Genomic DNA, 16,004 nt, shown 5'->3' with positions numbered 1-16,004 from the left:
TGAAAAGGATGCCACGAAGATTTATTTGACCTGCATTTGGTGGGGAGTGAGAAGAGGTTTATTGCTTTTGTATCTAGAGAAGGATAGGTGAAAAATAGTATAGATTTTCAAAATTAGAAGAGATTTCATGGAAAGGGTTTGTCAGAGAAAATCTTTCCACTGGCATAAAGTTTGTTAATCAGAAGACTCAAATTTAGGAGCACGAAAAAAAAGACCAGCAGGAGAGGGAGAAATTTTCCTGACACTGAATTTAAATCTGAAGTACACTCCCTGCAAGACAGATTCAGTAATAACTTGCCAAACAAAAATGGATTTATTCTTGAATGTGAAACATTTCTAGCGTTATGGAGAGAGCAAATGAATGGGGGAATCAGTAAAAGCACTTGACCTGAGGGATTCAGCATAACTCTAAATAAAAGAAGGAGGAATATTGTGTGTCTTTTCATACTATGAAGTTTCATGTTATAAAATTTGTTCTGGTCTTCAAAAACTTAAAGATCATTGTACCTCTCTGCTCTGTTTATGTTGTTTTGGCCTCAGGGTATGTTGCTAACTGTGACAGTAACAGTGACTAAAATTCAGCTTAACAAGGTTACATGCCAGCTAGCTGCTCCAGAGTGAACTATGCCAACCCTTCTTGCAATTCGTTCTTGCCAAGTGCGATTCTGAATTCAGAAAGAAATATGGCTTCTCATCATACTGTGGGCTATCTATCCCGATAACAGGCCAGGCACCATCTCGCTACCCAGCACAAATTCCAACAGTACTCTTCCACTTCGTCCTTAAAGAGGTTACACACTTGAACGTGCTTTGCTCACACAAGGCCCTGCTCGGATACAGAACAAAATTTATGTCTGTGAAGTGAAAGTAGGAGATACTTGGATTGTGAAAGCATGAAAATAGAGCATAAGAAACAGAACTGGATCACTGGTGTTTATACTGTGTTGGGTTTTTGGATGCAATTTAAACTGTTAATCGGCTGCAGATTTCCCTAGGCACGCCAAGTGAGAGAGCAGCTCACCCAGCTTGGATCTGCTTGAATCAAGTCTTCCTTTCTGCAGTTATGACCCTTTGCTTTCCTGTCCTGAAACTGATTCATTGTGTTTGATCCTTTCTGTGTTTTGCTCTTGGCCGCTCCTCAGGGTGCCATTAGCATGTACAGTACTGGGGAAAGCCTAACTGGAACATTATGGACTGTTTGTTTTAACAGGTGCAGCATGCAGAGCTGAAACTGAGCAATGGACTCGCTCCTGTTAGGAAGAAGAAAGGCAATTCATAGATTATGGAGCAGATGGACTGGTGCTGCTTTGATTGTTTCGCTGAGAGCAACGTCAAGAGTTCCCACTTCAGACTGTCCACTTTACGATTTTGCTGTATGTGGGTATGAACATCCATTTAATCAGCCGAAGTATAAAAAAGTGGCTTTTGTAGAGCATTCAATGGAAATATGTGCAATATTTTGAATTTATTTGAATATAAACTGGATCAATTTATGGTCTCTTGCAATATTTTGATCTTCCTGTTTGTGCTTTCCTCATTTCTGGAAGAGTGGGGGAAGGCAGATGTCCTTGTAGTTTCTGATGGAACGCCCACTTTTTGTTGTCCCTGGGAGGTTTATGCTATTAAATTAATCGAATTCTGTGCAGAATGAAGCACCTTCAATCCATCACAATACTGGTCAGGTGGAGAGAGCAAACTCTACCTCCTGTGATGTTTGTGTTTATCTGCTTTCCCTAAGTTCTTTTCAGCATCTGCCCACCTCGTCCTTTTGCATCTATGGGGTGAAATTTGTCTGGAAGCATTTTTATCCTCTGCCCGTTTTCCTCCTCCTAATAGATTATCAAGTTATTAATCACCATTGTGCTGCTGCAGGACATCTGGTTTGTCCTGCTTTCCAAATCCTTGCCTTAATTCCCTTCCTTGCTTTTATCCCTTGGAGATTATGTGCTCAAAACTTTGCTAACCAAGAATCTTCGATCAAAAATGGAGACTGAATAGATAGTTTTACTTTAAGTTACAATGTTTATTCATTTATTGGAATTTTCTACATTAACGGTGAGATATTAAATGTTGGATTATGCCTTGCATGCTTGAAAATTTGATCACTATCAAGCTTCGCTCAGCATCTTTGATGAATAAATAAGCACAGGCATCGTGACAGTGCATGGCTGTGATGCCATAGTGTCCCACAGCTACACAAGACTAACAGACTTTCAGAACTTGTATGCATGCTTCATGGGGTTGTATCATTGGAATCACTGGATCGGAGTGAAAATGTTTCCTAAAAAGTATCAACAAGGATTTGCAAGCAAGCCTCAACGGTCAACACATTGATGACAGCACAAATTAATTTCTTTGCTTGCTCAGCATCATATGAAGCTCCATCAACTTTGAGAGGGATTGCACTACATTGCATTTCTCAGACCAAGAATATAGCCATCAGATTTCATTTCTATGTTACTTGTTAATTTTCTTAAAGCTACTGTGTTTCATTCTACAGGTCAACAGCTAATTTTGTTACCTAACAAAATTTTAAATGCGTTGTTTCCAGCCACTGTATCAGATGTCAATGTGGTTTTGATATGAAACTGCTTTGATGTCCTTCTTAAAAGGATTTCTGCCTTGTTTTTCTAAATGGATTGTTTGCCCAGGATTTGTAAATCTGAGAAAAAGGAGTTGAAGTGGCAAGCAGCTCTTCACTCATGATTTACAAGTTATTTATTTGCAAGTTAAACATTTTTGCTCCAGAGTCCTTTAAGTGTCTGAAAATTTGTTTTTTCCCCTGTTATGCAAGCACTTATAAGAGGGCTTACTCGCTCTGATAATAAATGGAAAAGGAAATGTTTCTAAAAGGATTGGTGGGAATTATGGAAAGGAGCAGGTGCTGCAACTCTAGTGGCTGCATGGAACTGTACCGTACTGTGGGAAGTGAATGATGCAGATGGAAGAACAGACTAGGGAGTATGAAAAGAAGGTGTGGACTGGGGTAACTTCATCTGTGCTTTACTTTGGAGGGGAGGTGGTGAAGGGTACAGGAAAAAAGAGGAGATGCTGTTGAAAGCTCTATCTACCACTGTGAGAGAGAAACCAAGGTTAAGAAATGATCTTTGTTTTATTTTAATTAAAATACACTCACTGGAGTTTTGATATGCACAATATAGGGCACTAATCAATTAAAGCGATAAGTATCCTCCCAATCATACCTCCCGTCCCACCTCCTGTAAGGTCCACATTACATTCTCCCAGTTCTGCTCTCTCTATGATATGATGACAAGACTTTTTGCACAGCTACATCTGAGATATCTCCTATTTTACTTAAACTTGGCCTCCCTCCCACTATAATGGAGGACACCTTATCTTTTTTCCTGTCGCTCTCATCCCCTCCAAACAGAGTAAGGACAGAGTTAACCCAGTCCTCACCTTCCCTTTGTGGCTTCCTAGTCTGTTCTTCGATCGCCATCATTCACTTCTCATGCTACTTCCCTAGGAGATGCAACAGGTGCTCTTTTACGCTGTTCTTCCCCACCATTTAGAAACCAGTGAAACGCTGGGTCACTTACCCTTCACCCAATCAAATGTATGGCAACTGGGGTTCAAGGTGCCACTCCTCTGCATTGCAGAATCCAAATGCAAATTGGGTGAATGCAGAACACCTCCATTTAGTCCACAGAGGCAATCCTAAGCTTCAAATTGGCTCCAGCTTTAATGTTCCATCACTTTCCCTTGCTGATCTATGATCTTGTATCCTTCTGTATTGTCCAAACATAAGCTTGAGGAACATCTTCCAGCCAGACACATTTTGGCCTTCAGGAACAGATAATCCATTTAATAATTTCTGGTAAATTTCTTTCACTGTTTGTACTTAAGTGACCATCTCTGCCCTAGGGTGGCTCGTCTGCAATATTCTCTCTCCACAAACACTAACTGATCTGCTGGGCATTTCCAGCACTTCCTTTTTGCTTTCTGGTTCCAGCAACATCTGTAACCTATATTTTAAATCTTCAACATCCCCCCCCCCCATTTGCATCTTTTCTCTGCAACTGTCCTTGTGAATTTACCAACCAGATTGTCCTGTACGCATTGGAACCACCATGGCCTCATGTTAACAGAGAAATTCTATCAATTCCTTCCTCCACATTTTCTGCAATTGAATAACTCACTTCCCACAATTCCAAACACAGCCTTCAGCCTGAAACATTAATTTAGTGTTTCCTTCCACAGATGCTGCCTGACTGCCTGAAAGTTCACAGCATTTTTTTTGCACTTCAGGTTTTCAACATCTGCATTTTTTGTTTGCTTTTCGACTATTGATTCTAACATCTACTTGCAGGAAACTGAATCAGAAGGGAGTGGGAGGGGAGGTTGAATAGTGGAGCAATCAATTAAAATGAGGGCAATCACTTGTAACCTGCCACATCCCAATATAAACAGTCTGGTATAAGCAACTGAACACGGTACAAAAAGCAAAGCAGGTGTGCTTCTGGTTTCTACAGATCATGTACCATGCAATGGCATAGGATTTGAGGTAACTTAAGCCATTCCTATTGTGTCAGGCATTGGTGGTGTTGCGCTTCGCTTTCAGCAGCTGCAAGTGCTGCTGAGAAATTCCCCATTCCTGTTCCAAATTACAAAACATGGAAAAAAAAGTGGCTTTGATATAAGAGTTGTTGTGATGTGTCCACAAATTCAGCAATGCACATAGCACTGCACATGACCACTAGGGTATCTCCAGTGCTGCAAAATCAATTTCTAGAGTTGGAAGATTTAGTCTCAGGAAAGGACAGCCATTTTGTACTGGAATACCAGGAATTCTCTTTATTAAGAGAGTTGGTAATCTTAGGAATTCACTCCCTCCCCATCACTTCAGAAAGCTGTGGATGCTGAAAAGTTGAGATCTTTGGATTGCTGAGGGGATCGAGAGGTACGGTGACAAATGGGAAGATGGGCAAGGTTTAAGGTCAGCCATTTTCTCATTGGAAGATAGATTAGGCTTGAGGGGTAGAAGGATCTGCTTCTGTTTCTTATTATAGAAGCTGCTAGTAAGGGAGAAGTAATCCTTTACCTTTCTTAGCAGATTCTACCTGTGAAGGTGAGACCAGATTAATAGAAGTTCCAAGTCCACAATTTGTGTCATATTTGAAGGGATAGCTTTAAATGTCCCATTGGTGAGCCTGTGCTGAACTATTTTGTACTAATGTCTTAACATCAGAAATATATGGCAACAAAAGAATCATTAGCTGTTTTGGTTTATTGTGAAGCGTACACTTTTAAACAAAAACACACAATCTATAAACTATAGAAGAAGAAGAAGAAGAAGAAGAAAGCCCTTAACTCCGAGTGGAGTCATCGGGACGCCATCATGATGGCGTTTTTTTTTTAAGCAGACTTCCTTATTTTTACGAGGCTGAGTTGCTAGCTCGACGCTCAACCCAGCACGGATGGAAAGCATGCAAGGGGGCCGGCTGGATTCGAACTCAGGAGCCTTCGCTCCGAAGTCCAGCGCTGATGCCACTACACCAGCAGCCGGCTAATCAATAAACTATAAACACAAGAAATTCTGCAGATGCTGGAGATCCAAAGCAGCACACACAAAGTACTGGAGAAATTCATCAAGTCAGGCAGCATCCATGGAAATGACAAACTATGATAAAAGCAGAATGCTGGTGATGCTATAGATAAACATTTCTTCAGTAAGATACTTAATGATAGGCTTTCCGTGAGTACCGTTTGATGTCATTCATATAACTTGAACTGCTTTGCACACAATGAGCTGTTTTAAATCTCTGATTGCTTTTTTTTGCGAAAAGCATGGTAGCCATTGTCATACACGCAAACCCATCAGAAGCAACGTCACTGCTAATTCATTTCCTGGTATTCTGTTAGTGGAAGTGGAAATAAATTACTTACACAATGCAGAAAAGAAACACTTAGCATTGTACATTTCTTTTCTTTAAATTATTTATTAGGGGAAATTTGAATCATGTACGGCTGTGGAATTGCTAACGGTAAAACCTGTAGCAACCTATTGTAAAAATTATAGTGTGGATAATTTGCTCTCATCCTTTTTACAATCTTTTTCAATAATTTAGTATTCACATGGGTAACCAAATGTTTGAAATGCATGTTGTAATGAACGATTGTGAAATTTATAATGAATGAAAAATTTGTACAAACAATAAAAGGGAATTTTATTTTTAATATTATTGCAGATGATCTAATTAAACTTTTATCATCATCGTCCTTCACTCAGCTTCCTGCTTCCCCTTGTCTGGGTCATTTCAGCACAGTCAACGTTCCCTATCTGAACATGTCATGGATTCCTTGGCAATCTCCAACATTGAGTCCATTGAGAAAGCATCCCTCCATTCTTAACCCTTTCTTTTCCTGTGAGGGGAATGAGGAAAGGAGATTAATTTTTACTATCTGTTCTCCTGATAATTTGCAAACATTTTGGACATAACACCAGGTCAGCCTAATGCACACAGGGATTATTTAGGATTTTTTTTTTCAGGCAGTTCTTTTTCTGCTTCTGAGGCAAGAGGGAGCTAGTAGAGCTGCTGCCTTACTTCTCCAGCAGCTCTGGTTCGATCCTGACCTCAGGCGCTATCTATGTGGTATTTGCACGTTCTCCCAGTGGCCATGTGGGTTTCCTCTGAATACAGCAGTTTCTTCCCACGTCCCTAAAATATGTAGATTGGAGGCTTAATTGGCTGTTGTGAGTTATCCCTTGTGTGTACATGAGTGCAGGGGAGTTAGTGGAGATGTGGGGAGAATAAAGAATGGGATTTGCGTTGGATTAGGATGTTTGATGGTCGGCATGGACTCACTGAGTTGATGGATGTATTTATGTGCTATTTGGCTCTGAGTGAGAGGTTGAGTTGCACGAGTTTCAATCTTGCAAACCAACCATATGGGACAAAGCCCCTATGCTTGCAGGCAGAACTATAGTCCAAGAATGATGGATTATATTGCTAAATCTGAATTATAGAAGAGGCATGAATTTACCCATTGGAAGCAAAATCCTGATGAACATCCATGTTGAAGATCCTTTCCATCTGGAAGTATTCCCCTTTATTCCATTGGACTTAATAATGTGAGGATCTTGATTACAGAAAGGTGGGATTGTCCATTTAGCTTTCCTAATTGGACAGCTTAATTAAAATCTGACACCAGATGTGGTGAAATGAAAGAAAGGTGGCATTCGGAGGGTTAATGCTGAGGTGAGATTGCCAGGCACACGTTGGCAAGCTGCCAGCTGCATTCTCTACCCTCACCCAACTGTTTACATGCTAGGAAACCATGTGTTGTTTTGCACAATCTCACCACGGTTCACTACTTTTTATCATGATGGGAAAGTTAGTTGTGAAAGTAACTGGAATTAAAAAAAAATCTATGTGAATGTATTTCGTGGCAGAATGCACGAAACTCTGCGTGAGGCAATGTTCTCTGCTCTCCTGGAATAAATTTCTCTTTAATAAATTATTACAGCTTATTGATTACTGCAGCAGATGTTCACACATTAATCCTATTGAGATGAATTGCACGGGGCTTTTTGATGTTTATCTCTTTAAGCTAACAACAACAAAAGGCAGCTAAATGAAGTATTGGTGACACATGGGAATATCTTTTCCCCAGCAAGGAAATAGCACTACCTGAAGAACTGATCTGACTTGCATCAACTTGATAGACATTGTCACACTGGTTTACTCACACCATGTGTCCTCATACTTCACTGCTGGATCTCGTTGCTACTCACCTGGACAACAGAGAGGTGTGAACTGGCAAGTTATGAAAAGTAGGGAAGGGTTGAAACAGGAAGAGCAGTGAAAGACAAGACTGACTATTTTGAGTTTCTGTTGACTGCACACAAAACAATCAAACCAGGCAACTTTCCATCTGTTTGCAGATTATTCTGAAAAGGTTGCCACTGTATATTCTGCAGTTTCTCTGACTCTGCTCTGAACAGAACAAATATTGGGAATACATGTAAGGGTGCCACTATGGAACTTGAAACTTTCTTTCTGAGCTAAGAACTTGAAGTTTTTAACTGTTCCATTAAAGTGATCCAAAGGGGAGTTGAGCATTTTTTTAAAATATAAAAGCCCTTTTCTTGTTACTGTTATCAGGGAGCCTAAAGGCTCCCAATCAGTGATGCAGGAACAGCTTCTTCCCATTCATCAGAATCCTGAATAGTCCATGGACCCATGAACACTACCTCATTATTTTTAACTACTTACTTAGTTTTGTAATTTATAGCATTTTTCTTTGCACTGTACTGAAGCTGCAAGACAACAAAATTCACATTTTTGAAAATGATAATAACCCTGGTTCTGATTCCGAGATTACACCAACTTTGCTGCTTTCAGACTCCCTTCCTCAGAGCTCCAGCAACCCAGGTTCCATCCTGACCTCCACCGCTGTTCATGTGGTATTTGCAGGTTCTCAGTGCGACTGCGCAAGATTCCTCCACAAACCAACCGTACATGGATTAAGAAGTTAATTGACTGGCATAATTTGCCTCCCATGTGTTCAGGAGTTGTAGAATCTGGGGGGAATATGGGAAAACTAAAATGAGATGAGTGCAGTTGTAAGGTTTGGTCTGTTTCTGTGCAATTTGACTCTGTGACTCTTAATACATGAAGGAGAATGTTGAATGGTTGTGAAGTAAGAGTGATGTATTGAGAGTAATTGGATAGTTGTGTCCAAGGAACCATTCCAGGTACAATGGGCTGAATGGGCATTTTTTATGCTGTAGGATTCTATGCTTCTTTCAGATGTTTGTACTTCCAGTTAAGCAGAAAGTCATAGACCACGTAAGATATTTAACTTCCACCAGGCAGTTGTTAGTTCTTTCAAAAGGCATAGGTCTGACGAAAGTACATATCAGTTTATCCACAGTCCCCTTAATACATAAACCTGGTGAAAGCTCTTTGGGAAAGTGTCACGAAACAGTTGCAGTTACTTTTATTCTCCATTTTGCAAAGTGATTACAGGGTTGAATAAATGGAAGAGGAGGGCGGTGGGGGGAGAGTCCCCTCAAGTAAAAACTTTAGCTGATGGTATGTGTAAAGCTATTTGTTTAAATTTAATTATAGGCCTGTGTTGTGAGAGCTGTAAAGGGTATTCATAGAAAGCTCTCCAGTGTGCGTGTCACAGCCATGGAGCAGATACGATGTGAGCCTGGACACCCAGCTGAATGGGTAGGGTCACGGCATTCTTCGAACTCTTTAACCCTGTTACAAAAAAGCCGGCCCTGTTGCAGTGAGAAAGCTGAATCTTCCCATCCCAAGTGAAAAAAAAATAAGACAGTCTGAAAGTGCATTATCTGGTGTCCTCAAGACACAGATGTCTGTGTTTGACAGAGCAAGAGAAGTACTGCACAGCAGTGTGTGGCTAACTTGACCCCCTTTTTTTCCCCTAAAGTGTGGCCCTCTCCATTCAAGCCTTGTGCTAATATGCACAACCATATTTCTGACAAAGTAGGCTTTATGTGTGCACAAAAATCGACATATTTAATCCTTGTCCCTCCCTTTGTTTTAAAGTTTTGAAACACTATCTAAGTGGCTGGATTATGTGAAAGCACCCTAAATGCACCCCACCCCTCCTGAATATTAAAGTGATAACCATGGCTGTAGATTTGTTAATTACATTGGAATAAAATGACCAGAGTGAAATCTCAGTGATATTTACGTGTTAATTATTACTCCATGCTAATAATGGCTGGCACTGATGCCTCAGCTAAATTATTGAGTGGAAATATTACTAAGATTGTCAGTTGTATGTGAACCCCAGTAAAACCTCTTCTATTTGTTGGTTTCCCAGGGACATTGAAAGTAGTTTTAATGATGTCCCTGGATAGCACTGTTGGACTACCTAGTGATACCAGTTCTTTAATTGCAGCATGGGGATTGTAAAGGGCGGTTGTGCGGGCACTTATTTTTACATAATCGCCAATATTTTGAAGTTTTTCTTTACAGACAAAGTTATTAGCTTCCTGAATATCCAGGCTGAGTTTCTTTTTGTAAAATGTACCAACAAGAGACAGCCCATCCATGGAAAAATAAAAAAAAACTCAATGCATCACAAAGGGTCTTTATTTGTCTTACAACCATTCAGTATGCTTATCACTGTTAAATATTGAGCGGTCCAAAAGTTAAAATATCTGTCTCCTGTGAATGTTTTTTTTGGGGTAATTATTCATTAGGAAGTTGGAAGAAGGCAGCCGGAGAAGCAGAGGATATAAAATGAACGTCGGCTGTCTCAACTTAGATCTTGTAAAGAAGTTGTCAATAGCTGACTGTATAAATTCTATAGAACCTGGAATCCTGGACCTTATCAATGTTTGACAGAACTCTTTGTAGCTGAAATGAATAGTTTATGAGATATATGAATACCAAATGCTTTTCTCCACTGTTTTATTCTCTATCTAGACCCGCTTTCCCCCATGGGAAGGGGGATGGGGAGGCGAATGGTTACTGTTTAAACTCTTCTGCTTTTTGTACTTTATTTAACTCTTTCAGTTCAGGCTCTGACTAAATTTCGTGGAGCATGTCCAACATTTGTTATCCATTTGTTGCAATGTTTTCATTGTATTGCATTGGATTGAATTCCATGATTTTCTTTTGTTTAACTGAATACTAAAGGATAATATCCACAAATAAATGTATATATTTTTCTCTTAAATTTGGTTGTCCTCCTGAGTCTGTTGAATAAAACAAGCACGGAGAGCTGAGCTCCATCTGAGCAGTTTTGTAACAGGCAAAAAATAATCTGACAACCAAATCAATAAAGTGCTTGCATTTTTGCACAGTGGTTGAATGTAATCATTTCACTCGGCCATCCCATTAGATTAAAAATTTAGAAAGGTAAAAAGAGTAAAAAGTGAACAATGTCCTGAAAAAAGGGTTTGAAAAAATTCTGTTCTAATGCTGATAACAGATCCATATGTAATTAAGTTATTTGTGCATTGAGAGCTTTTGCTTCAAATTTGAAAAAAGTCTTTAGTATTTCTGATATCAGTTAAAATCATATTTTACTAGCAGAAAAATAATTTAAGCAATATATGAATTTAGTGACATGAGATCATAACAAGATTTTTTTACTAACATTAAACCTTGAACTTTCAGCATTTTAATTAACAATTTGGTCCTATCATTAAGATATTTTAAAACAAACCTATTAAAGCTCTGGGTACTACTTTAAAACAGTTGCAGATTACAGTGTGTGAGGGAACCATCCTGTTAGATGCTATAGGTCAAGGCCAATCCCCAGCATCCTGACATGATCAGTTGTCCATCCTCAGAGATGGCTGTGATGTCTTCATCAGCCTGTCAAGAGGAGGGCCTGAAGCACTGGCAGGTCCCATGGAGCCTGTCAAGCTTGGTTTCCATGGTACCCCTTCAGGCAGCACTGTAGGCACACAGTGGTGAAGGACCCCTGCAACCTGTTCTTGCAGTCTCCAGTGTTGAGCCCTGCAGCAGGCTTCAAGCCACCACTGATAAATATGAAACCTTTACCTTCTCCCAGGTACTCAGCTTGTCACTCCCACAAGCCTGTCACATTTCCTAATAGGCCAAATATTATTCAGCAGCACTTTTTTGTGTTATAGAAGATCCTCCTCTTTTAAAAATACTCATGAAGGATTGTCCAGAACTTTTCAACTGTGTTTTAAAAGTCATGATTACTTTGAGGATTCTGTGTATTGATGAACAGACAGAACCCTCAGAAAAATGCAGACATATTTTGCTCTCTAAATTACCTCAGCTATATTTCATAGGACTAAATAAAAGTCCTGCTCTCAAAGTGAATGTCCATGTTTGCCTCCAAGTCACATACCACTTTGTATTTGTTCCAGTTACATGTTTATACTGTGTATTTGTTGTTGGTCTCTCAGCGAGTGTGTGCATGTATGTGCCATAGAGGGAAAGTAAGGAGGCAGCTGCTAAGAACAGATGCAATCTTACTCTAAATCTAAATTCAGCAAGAAATCAGGACATTGCTAACTTCACCTTTACCACATTTATTCTGAGATGCTGTAAAACAATGGTCCACTTTAAGTGGTAAAAGTTTCCTGAGGAAAAGTTATTGATTTTTTTTTATCCACAGTCACTGCCCATGTTGTTGAGTATTAATGACATTTTACAGTAATTTCTGGTTTCTGATATTTCCATTATCATGTTGTCTTGAAAATGAACCTTTAAAATTATTTAGATTTAATTTAAATAAGGAGAAGCCCAGAAATTTCCAGGGCAGGGTGAGAGGGTCTAGCAAAGACAAGTCGAGTGGGTAAACCCCCACAACATCCCAAGCTGGATAGCGCTGAGCAGGTTTGTTTCATTCATTTTTGAGGTTCTGGGTATCAATGGCAAGTTCAGCATATATTGCCCATTCCAAACTGTCTGAGTACCCTGAGTGAATTCTGTATATGATACACATTGAAGGCAGTGTGCGCTGATGGAATGATTATTTTGACTGGTGGATAAGGCCCCAAATCAATCAGCTGGCTTGCTTTGGAAGTGTCAAACTTTTTGAGAGAAATTGGGACTTTCACTCACCCAGATAGGTGACACCTTATGAGAGGAAAGGTTGAACGAGCTGGAGCTTTTCCATTTGGAGCAAATAGAGGCGTACAAGATGATAAGAGGCATAGATGGAGCAGCTGACCAGAGATTTTTTCCCAGGGTAGAAATGGCTAATATCAGAAGGTATAATTTTAATGAGATTGGAGGAAAGTATAGAGGAGATTGCAGAGATAAGTTCTTTACACAGAATGCATGGAACACCCTAACAGGGGTGCAGGTAGAAGCAGATACATTAGAGGCATTGAAGAAACTCTTAGATAGGCACATGCATGATAAAAAAAAAGAGGGCTATATAGGAGGGAATGCTAGTTTTATCTCAGGAGGTTAAAAGGTTGTTGCAACATTGTGGGCTGAAGGGCCTGTATTATTCTGTAGTGTTCTATTTTTTTCTATGTTTTAGGAGTACATCATATTTGTGACTTGTGCATTGGCAATGGTGGAAAGGCTATGATGTCAGGAGGTGATTTACTTGCTACAGGATACTTGTTCAGATGAGCTGACACACATGGCTACTGTAATGTACCAAATGTCCTGTCTGGTGCTTCCAGAAGAATGTCTAGAAGATACCACACTATCTCAGAAGAAGAAGGGTCCCATACATCATGGAAACAGCTCACTTGCAGCCCGTACTCACATACCCACTTACAGCACTCCTATACTAAATCTACGTTGTTGTGCCTTATCCTATCCTATCAACTCCCCAAATTCTATCAAATCAAGGATCAGTTACCATTGCTGGCTAATCTGCAATGCCATTGGGATGTGGGAGAAAATCTGTGCACCTGGAGGAAGCACACAGGAAGAACATGCAAACACCACACAGAAAGCACTCCAGGTCAGGATCAAACCTGACCACTGGCTGCTAAGCGTCTGATTTCCCAGCCATGCCATTATATCATCAAATGAACACCACCTCCTCTGTTCCAAATAGATTGTGCAGGTCTCAATGCAGAGCTGCCTTAAGCTTGGGCTTCCCAGCTATTTCAAGAAGATTAGCAGTATCCAGAGGTGAAGAGCTAACAGCTTTTTTTTTTTTTTTTTTTATAAAAGAGTATGATTGGCTAGGTATGTGGCAATTCAGCCAATAAATGAAGACTGCATAAGGCAGAATGGCCATTTTGGAGCAGCTATTGTGTGAATGGGCCAACGTAGGACTGAAAATCTGATGGTTTGCCTCAAGGAGCTTTGTTAAGAAGGCACAAGACAGCAGCGGGTAATAGCAGTTAAGTTTTTTTAAAAAATTATAGTTAAATATAAAGACACCAAATTCCAACTGATTAAATAAAGTCAGGATACAAAATCAGGTGATATATTGTAGGTGCATCATGTGGAGCTGTTGGACCCCATTGTCGTTCCTGATGACCATACCTGCAGCAAGTCTTGGTTGCTTGAGGAACTCAGGCTCAAAGCTGATGACATAGAGTCCGAGCTTCAAACACTGCAATACATTAAGGAGCAGGAGAATTATTGTGTTTCATGAGACAGTCACATTGGGAATTAACTACTTCAAATTCGCTCTGTGGTAAGGGACAGGAGGGTGTCCCTGTGAGTGTGGAAGGTAGAGGGATCCAAGAGGTAGTGCTGGAGGAGTCTCAACTCTTGAGCTTGTCTAATAGGTCTGACGTTTCTACTCCATGTCCAGATGAGAGTGGGGGCTGTAAGAAGAATAAACATCATGGCATCATGGTTCAGGAGTGGGGGCTGTAAGAAGAATAAACATCATGGCATCATGGTTCAGGAAGCCATTTCAAGAGGAGGGAGAGAAAAGAAATTTAGTTGTAAATATGGATAGCATAGAGGAATAGACATAATTCTCTGTCATAAGGATCTAGAACCCCAAATGCTGCGTTGCCTATCTGGTGCCAGGTTTGATACATCTCCGGACCTGAAGAGAAATTTGGAGTGGGAGGGGAAAGAAATTATGGTCCATGAGGGTATCAACGACGTAGGAAGAAAAAGGAAAGAGGTTCTGCTAGGGGAACTTGAGAAGCTAGGGATTAAATTAAAACACAGGACCAAAAATCGAACAATTGCTGGATTGTTACCTGAGCCTCGTGCATTCTGGCACAGGGTCAATAAAATCAGAGAGCTAAGTGTGTGGCTCAGAGCTTGGAGTGGAAGAAGTGGGTTTGAATTCGTGGCACATTTGCACCAGTATTGGAAAAGGAAGGAGCTCTTCTGATGGGACAAGCTTCATCTGAACCATGCTAGGACCAGTGTTCTGGCAAATCACACAACTAGAGTTCTAGATAAGGCTTTAAGCTAAATAACAAGGGGAGGGGGTACAACAGATTTGAAAAGTATGGATAAAGTAAAGGGGAGGGAGAGTGCAGGAGAGGTTACTGAAGTCTTCAGAATAAAGAATAAGATACAGTTCAGAAAAGGATACAAATTTAACTTTAGACAACAGGGAGACAAAATAGAGAAGGAGGGTGGTGAATATAGGACTGAAGGTGTCAGATTTGAGTGCACATAGTATACAAGATAAGGTAGATGAATTTATGGTGAAGATAGAATGTGGCTTTGTATGACATTGTGGGCATCACATAGTCATGGTTGAAAGAAGATCACAACCAGGAACTAAACATCCAAGGATACACATTCTATAAAAAGACAGGCAGGTGAGCAAAGGTGTGGAGTTATTCTAATGGTAAAAAAATTAAATCATATACAGTGGATTCCAGTTATTAGGGACACGTTAGGACCAGTACATTTTTGCCCAAATGAGCAGTTGCCCCAGTTAGCTGAAGTTTCATGGAAACAGTTAAAAAGGTATTTAAAAAAAGACAAACTACCATTTAACTGAGTTACATATTACATATTTAAATGAAATCCAGACCAAATTGGAACACTATGAATACTATTCGTGGAATGACTAAACATCACATCTGGGGTCTTCCCTGGTTGCAGTGATGACCATGACTTCTTCTGTGCTTTGTCATGGTCTTTGCTCTCCATATAGCGTTGCAGAACCACCTTCCTGGGCCGTTGGATCTCACTGTAGATGTCAACCATCTAGACCACTGGAGCTGACTACACACGCTGGGATAGACATGTTCCTATCTCGCCGGCATACAAGACTTTTCGGCTATCCTCACCCAGTTTAGCCTGCTGTCAAAGTGATGTACTGGAGTATGGCTGACTTCACATGCAAACAGGTACTTGAAGCCACAGGTGAGAGCTGTGGGTCCAGCGGGGACCAAAGGTAACATTCATGGTAATTGTCAATACTTCAAATTCTTCATAGTTCCTAACTTGTTGAAGTAGTGAAATCATTTTATTTTCACTCCTGGCTGTTTCTGGCATCTCCAAGTCTGAATGCTTGAAGCTGCAGAGAGCACAACAGTTCTGAAATGACTTGATGCTTATTTGTCGTCAAATATTAGTGACAAAAATCATTCCGTTTTGAACACAAACACATGC

At 40.2% G+C, this 16,004-nt stretch overlaps 1 protein-coding gene across 10 annotated transcripts in view; it reads left to right on the top strand.

Annotated features, from left to right (window-relative positions):
* Positions 1-10,631, top strand: part of LOC140209797 (multiple C2 and transmembrane domain-containing protein 2-like) — a 485,848-nt gene extending 475,217 nt beyond the window's left edge. For all 10 annotated transcript variants that reach the window (XM_072278281.1, XM_072278276.1, XM_072278273.1 and 7 more), the window contains one exon: positions 1,211-10,631. In XM_072278281.1, the coding sequence (XP_072134382.1) occupies positions 1,211-1,279 (69 nt within the window). In that variant the 3' untranslated portion in view covers positions 1,280-10,631. The remainder of the gene's footprint in view (positions 1-1,210) is intronic.
* The last annotated feature ends 5,373 nt before the right edge of the window (positions 10,632-16,004 follow it).

The sequence above is a fragment of the Mobula birostris genome, chromosome 14 (assembly GCF_030028105.1).
Source record: "Mobula birostris isolate sMobBir1 chromosome 14, sMobBir1.hap1, whole genome shotgun sequence".
Taxonomy (NCBI): Eukaryota; Metazoa; Chordata; class Chondrichthyes; order Myliobatiformes; family Myliobatidae; genus Mobula; species Mobula birostris.
Note: the sequence above shows the minus strand (reverse complement) of the source record. Positions and strands in the feature narration are given on the sequence as shown.